We start from the raw sequence: 7,149 nt of genomic DNA on the forward strand, positions 1-7,149 counted from the left end.
CGTAAGGCGGTCGATGCCCTTCTTCGGCCGCAAGAAAGCTAATTTTTGGTAAAAAATCACGGCGAAGGTTTCAGCCCAATCGGAGTTACGGATCTCCATATATATATGAAACGGTGAAAGGGCAGCAGATGAGAACGTAGAAACAGAGAGACAGATCCAATCTCGGAGGGGCTCTCGCCCCTCCCACTCCATGGAGGCCAAGGAACAGAGGGGAAACCCTTCTCCCATCTAGGGAGGAGGTCAAGGAAGAAGAAGAAGAAGGGGGGCCCTCTCCCCCTCGCTTCCGGTGGCGCCAGAGTGCCACCGGGGGGCCATCATCATCACCGCAATCTTCACCAACAACTTCACCGCCATCATCACCAACTCTTCCCCCCTCTATGCAGCGGTGTAACCTCTCTCTTACCCGCCGTAATCTCTACTTAAACATGGTGCTCAACGCTATATATTATTTCCCAATGATGTATGGCTATCCTATGATGTTTGAGTAGATCCGTTTTGTCCTATGGGTTATTTGATGATCAAGATTGGTTTGAGTTGCATGTTTTATTATTGGTGCTGTCCTATGGTGCTCTCCGTGTCGCGCAAGGTCACAGTTAAACTGAAATCTCAAATTCTGATCTTGTCTTCACTCCCACTTGTTGCTCTAGCCACCAAAATCAATGCATGCCAGTGGCCATACAATACAAGCTATGCAAGTATGTTCGCATCAACCTACAGTTTCACGCAAAGCTACTCTAATAGATAGATAGATGGAGATATAAGATGTCATGTGACACAATATCACAAGGAACGATAGCATAGTGCTAGCTAGCCAAACTGCAGAGGTCATAATTTAACTTAAAACAAGCTGAAGTTGGGGCCATCTTTGGTACTCATTTTTTGCATCTTGTCTTCACTGGTCTTCCTTGGCTTCTACCACCTTGTTGGCTTTGGAACCAAACGCAAAAGCAAAGGCCATAAATGTTAATGTCATCTTGGCAGCTAACTCGAACACACCCCGAGCTCTCATTGCGTACCGCATCCAGCGCCTGCATGTAGAGAGACGTATATCATATGAGATTTTACATGTACCAACTCTTGTCAAACAAAGCAAACAGGAAACTAACTGAGGCAGAAATATATCCTACAGAGGGTCATCTGCTCCTTGAGTGGCTTGTACAGAAAGATGCTGGCCAGTAGTGGTGGAAATCTTCCCCGCGTTATAAATCGCATCAAACAGCTCCTTCTTCTTCTGCTCTGCTTTGGATATCGCATCATACAGCTCCTCCTCCTTCTGCTTGATCTTTGAAGCTTGCTGGATTGATACACAAAAATAATGATGAGTGCCCCGACTTCGTATCATCAATCATTAGGTAAGCAACTAAACACTGATTGCGATTGGTAAATACTACTACCTCTGTTAATTAATGTACGACGTTTTGGCAGTTCAACCAAAACTGCCAAAACTGTCTTATATTAATGAACAGAGGGAGTAACTAAGAAGGAAACAGTACTGCCTGTGAATTAAGTGAGGTTTGCAAATAGTAACAGCATCATACTGTACTTGGGAAGTGCAGCAAGCGGAATTTGCTAAAGGGGCGAGCCAATATGTAAAACTATATGCTTGCTTTTGTTGCAAATAAAGAAAGGGACATGTTAAATTGTTATTACTTGAAATCAGTTAACGTGGATGGATCGATGACAAGTACTACTAGCAAAGCAAGATTGTGCAATTTCTTGGTTGAGCTAGTCCATGGATGTGTGCTTATGAAATGAAGCATTGATGAACTAGAAAAGTGCAGCAAGCAGCAGACATGAATCTGATGTGTTGAAATTAATACTGTATTTTGCTAAAATGATGAGCAAAAAGTCACCATGCTCAGATCAACCAGGAAAATACGGTTGCTTAGTGATACGATCTCTCGCTAGAAGCAGCAGTACGTCACGATTTCCAGGTTCAGGTTAGGTTAAACAAGTACTATGATGCTAACAAATCTTGCTCTTCCACACACACACACACACACACAAGAAACAATCTAGTTCGAAAAGAAAAGAGGCAATCTTGCTCTTGTTTCTGGCTAACAGAAGAGACACATACAGGTGCTATTTCGATCGCACAGATTTCGATTGTCGCGGGCTACCTCGCTGAATAGCAAAAGATCATAATGCTCAGATACCTCACTAATGAGAGAAAAGATACAATTTTGGTGAAGATACCTCACTAAAATGATGAGCAAAAGGTCATCAAGCTCAGATCAACCAGGAAAATAAGGTTGCTTAATGATATGATTTGCATTCACTGCTCTTGCTAGAAGCAGCAGTACGTCAGGATTTCAAGATGCTAACAAATCTTGCTCTTCACCACATACACACACAAAAAAAGCAATCTTGTTCGGTAATCTTGCCGAAAAAATACATCAGGATTTCCAGGTTCATCAGGATGCTAACAGAACAGAGACATACATGGTGCTATTTCGATTGAACAGAATTCGATTGTCGCAGGCTACCTCGCTGGAGAAAAAAGATGTCAATTTTGGTCAAGATACCTCGGTGGAGTTGGAGAGGTGGCGGGAGCGCATGAGCCTGCTTGGCACGAGCCGGCGTCCCTCCTCCGCCTGCGCTCGCTGGAACAGGGAGCCGCCGAGCCTCCTCGCCGCGCATCGAACCGCCGCCATCGTGGCCGGCCTGCGAACAATTGGTCAGGGATTAGGACGACAAGTCCGTCAGAAATCACCACCGCCGGCCCGCCGGCCGGCCGCGGCTCCCCGACCCCCGCATACACACACAAATCCCATCGATCGGGTTGCAGTCCGTGGGCATTTCGGCGAGCGTACCTTGCGGGTGGGGGCGTCTCTTTCTCAGGCGGCTAGGGTTCCTCGTTCGCCGTCCTCCGCCGACGCCGACGCCGACGCCGAAAGTGAGTGGGTGGGTTGGGGTGGGTTCCTGCTCTCTCTCTCTCTCTCTCTCTCTCTCTCCCCGGAAGTGAGTGGGTGCGCCAACTTATAGCCTTGCGAGCAGGCCCGGCCCAAATGTGCGCTTCTTCTAATTTTTCTTCTTTTAACTCTTTTTGGCATTGTCTCAAAAAAAAAACTCTTTTTGTCAGAAACTAGCAATGCCTGTGCTCCTTGATACAGTATGCATATATGGAGTTATTTACCCTCAAAAAAATATGGAGTTATTTACCCAAAACCACCGCACTTGGGGCTAGTGTAACAACTTAGTACCAGATTTTAGACACGGCAAAAAAAAACACCGGTTGTGCGCCTAATGTGTAAAGCGGAGCACTGACACTCGGATTTGGCCGCGAAAACAGCAAAACCGACAGGTGGGTCCCGCCTATAGGATGATGTGGTGTGGGTTGACGGACGCCGTTAGGCGGCAACACACGGTCGTTCACGAGCCGTATATTAGGTGTAGCCGCCCGCCATTTCGACCCTCCCCCCTCCCCCCACCCGATTTAGTTTTTCTCCCGCGCTACCCATGGCCACCAGCTCCAGCGGGCAACGGATTCAACGGCAGCGGTGTGAGTTCTTCCGGCCGCAAGCGCCGGCGCCCGCAATGCGTCACCGTTGGCACGTTCAACCCCAACCCCGATGGCTTCCGCGACCTCGATTCAGAGTCGTCGACGGAGGAGAAAGCTCTCCTTCCGCCGCCATCATCGTGTGCGGAGGAGGCGGTGAAGGCTGATGCGGAGGCTGCGGCATAGAGTGCTGCCGAGGTGTCGTCGAGTCGTTGGGGAAGGAAGTACTCCCCTACGCTCCATTGCCACCGAGGCAAATCTGACTCTGCCAAAATCTAGGGTTAGTTCTAGCAATAACTGTGTAGTTTAGTTATTTGATTGTCTCCTCAGCAAAATCTATGGTTAGTTCTAGCAATACCGCGTAGTTTAGTATGTCTAAATTTAGTTCAAGCAAGTACTGAATTTGGCATAAATCTCTTGGTGATTGTTAAATTAGGTCTGAATTTAGTATCCTCTGAAGTTCTGATGCCCTGAATTTAGTATTTCACTGGTGCTAATTTATGATATTTTCTAATTGGGCTACTGTACTGAAATCCAGAGCTGTATTTTGTAGTGTCCGTATATATTTTCTTGTGATACTGTATTCAAAATGTTGTTACTTTGTTTTCTTCTTTAGGCCTGAAGATCTATGGTTAATATATTTTGGAAAAAGTTTGCCCTTGTAAAGATGCGTGAGAGAGACATCAGTTATGGTGGTTTGCTTAATGTAATGGAGTATGAAGAAGAAGAGAGTGCAACCAAAGCAGAAGTACAGGGGGGGAAGAGGAAATTGATCTGAAGGAAACAATTTCTGCGAGATTAAGAAGAAGAGAGCTGAATACAAGAATAGTACACACTGTGAGGGGGACACTGACCCTGAAGATATATATGACATAGACCAGGAGGAAGAGGGTGAGGAGGCACAAGAGATTCCAGTTCCTGAGGCTGTTGAGAAGAAGGCAAAAAGACCACGGCCTACAAGTAGGTCCCACTCTAGTGCTTCTGGAAGCATTAATAAGGATTAGTATTCATCTTTAGAAGAGGAAGATAGAGACTTTGAAGCAGATGATGATGGCAATGAACCAATGTCCTTTGTTATCCCCTCTGGGAGAAGGAGTAGAGCTAAGAAAAGACCACCTAGGGTCTGGTATGATGAGGACATGATGCATCCAGAGCAGCAATTCCAGCTAAGGTTGTGTTTCAGACATGTTTACCAATTCAAAGAGGCTCTTGTGAATTTGCATGTCAAACAACTTAGAAGATACAAATATCACAGAAATTGCAGTGATAAGATAATAGTATGTTGTGATCGAGAGGGTTGTCAGTTCCACATGGTAGCAGCATAGATAAGTAATGAGCCCACTTTCTGCATTAAGAAGATGGTGTTGGAGCACACATGTCCCACCCAATCTGAGAAGACTAAGATTAGCTCAAAGTGGCTTGGCAACAAAATGCTTGAAACTATCAGATCAAACCCCAACAGTCTTTTCAAACTACCCCTCATGGGTACTGCTTGAGGCACATTTATGCCAACTTTCAGAGAGCTGGATCCAGAGGAGAGGATTTGAAGAAATGCATGGATGCAGATGCATATGCTTACACTTAACATGACTTTCAGTTGGCAATGGAGAGCATGAAGGCGGTTGTCCCTGCTAAGCAAACTCCTACGACACAAGCGCCCCCTGCTCCTACGGCCCAGCCCCAATTCCAGCCCCTGCGGTACAACCTCTTGACCCTAAGTATAAGGATATGAGCCCAAGAAGTGTTTTATCAGTGATGGTAGTCATAATGTAAACAACTACATTGCCTGGGCTTGCCCGCAACCTACAACGACTTATTCTGGCAGTGTTGCTGCGGGTCTTGGTTTCTATCTTGCTGACATCCATGTTGGGGCTGAATCTAGTTGGCTGAACTACAAGAATTGTGATGTTCTGAGAGTGATCAAAGGCGAAGTTTCTATTTCAGAGTTGCTGGTTCAGTTAACCAACGATGTACTACCGAGAAGATCAAGGCTTATGTCGCCCTTATGTTGCAGCATCTTTTCCTTCAAGTATGTGAACATAGGCGTGAAACCAATGCATCCAGCTCCAACTGGTCTCCGCCGCCGTCAGGTATCATCATTTTCTAGTCAGACGCTGGAACTTTCTCGAGCCAGGATAGGTCCGGCATTGGGCTCGTCGACAGGTATGACGGAGGTCAATTCGTGGTGGCCTGCATCGAGCCTATTGATGGTAGCTTGGAACCTAAAGTGGCTGAGGCCATGGCTCTTCGACGTGTTGTTCTTTTGGCGCATGATGAACAAGTTTCAGATGTTATCTTCGCCTCTAACTATCTCTGACTTGTTCAAAGGATCAATGCTTCTATGAGTGACCTTCTTCGATCGGGGCTGTGGTAGCTGAAATCAAGTCTATGTCCAAAGGTTTCTCGTCGGTGTCATTCAAACACGTTCGTCGGCATTTGAATGTTCCTACTCATGTGTTGACCGAAGAGAAAAGTGTACTTTTTGTCCCTCAACTTTTGTCGAAGTCTAAATTTGGTCATTCAACTTTGAAGTCGGGCAGCTTGCACCCTCAAGAATGAAACCGACTAGTTTCATGAATCCCTCCACCCAACCAAAAGCTGTTTTTGTGCTGACTCGGTACGGTTTGACGTTCTAGTCCATGTGGCAATGGGAAATACACTTTGGTTCTTGATTGTATATGCACCCTATATGGGGGATTTTTAAAAAAATATTTTAATAAAAAGTCAAAATAGGTAGGAACTATTTTGAAAAAAAAACTTGACTTACTTTTGCACTAGTATATAAATTTTCATGAAAAAAAAACAAAGTTGACTTCACAGCGAAAAAGACAAAATTAATTTGTTATTATAGGTCACTATTCACACTATTTAGCCAAAAAAAATGTCTTTTTTGAAAAGAAGTCAAAGGGAGATTTTCTCTCACGAGTAAGGTCAAGTTTATTTCAAAAATATTTTCAGGATTTTTTAAATTTTTGTTGAATTACTAAAAAAATCCATATAGGGTGTAGATGTCCCCATGGACCAAAAATCTGCCTCCCTGTGGCAATCTAGTATTTCCCTTGTTTGATTTTATCTCTAATATAATGGGGGCATTCTACCAAGCACTTGGCGTGCAAGGTGTGGAGATGGTGAGCTCGTGGAGGGAGAGGACCCCCAGCGATTCGATGCCGTCGTCCATGCATGCCCATCTTGATCAGGATCGAGCAGCGGCGGCGGTCGGACTGGAGGCAGAGGACGAGGCGAGGACACCATGCTCGCCGCAAAGCACGGAGGGTGCGCGTACGTCTAGGCTGAGCAGGTGGGTGGTGGCCTGTGTGCCCTAGCACGCGGCACGACCCGGATGGACCTGTGCACGCATGCACAAGGAAAAATAAACTGATTAAATAGTTAGGACATGAATGACGATGCTAACACGTGAGACAAGCAAAGCTCCAACACTTGCTCCTGCTGCACGAGCATCATCCGTGTCTGCCATGCCAGCGTCTGAACCCCCGCGGACACGACACGACACGAGCACTGCTGCAAGCTTGGGCATCCCCGACGCAGAGCCACCTCGGCCAAACACTGAACTATGAACATGGACAGGTTGCCGCAGCGAGCAATATCAGTCCTGTTGGAATAAGCCACGGGACGTGCAGCGTGGTGTGTGT

General features: G+C 46.1%; 1 protein-coding gene across 1 annotated transcript; it reads right to left on the bottom strand.

Annotated features, from left to right (window-relative positions):
• Positions 1 to 619: 619 nt before the first annotated feature.
• On the bottom strand, positions 620 to 2,935 carry LOC123175730 (uncharacterized). Its single transcript, XM_044590296.1, has 4 exons — positions 2,814 to 2,935; positions 2,526 to 2,664; positions 1,128 to 1,294; positions 620 to 1,028 (listed from the first exon to the last, which is right to left on the bottom strand). The coding sequence occupies exons 2-4, from the start codon at positions 2,652 to 2,654 to the stop codon at positions 893 to 895; spliced, it is 432 nt and encodes a 143-aa protein (XP_044446231.1). The 5' UTR covers positions 2,655 to 2,664; positions 2,814 to 2,935; the 3' UTR covers positions 620 to 892.
• Between the last annotated feature and the right edge of the window lie 4,214 nt (positions 2,936 to 7,149).

The sequence above is a fragment of the Triticum aestivum genome, chromosome 1D (genome assembly GCF_018294505.1).
Source record: "Triticum aestivum cultivar Chinese Spring chromosome 1D, IWGSC CS RefSeq v2.1, whole genome shotgun sequence".
In the NCBI taxonomy this organism is placed as follows: domain Eukaryota; kingdom Viridiplantae; phylum Streptophyta; class Magnoliopsida; order Poales; family Poaceae; genus Triticum; species Triticum aestivum.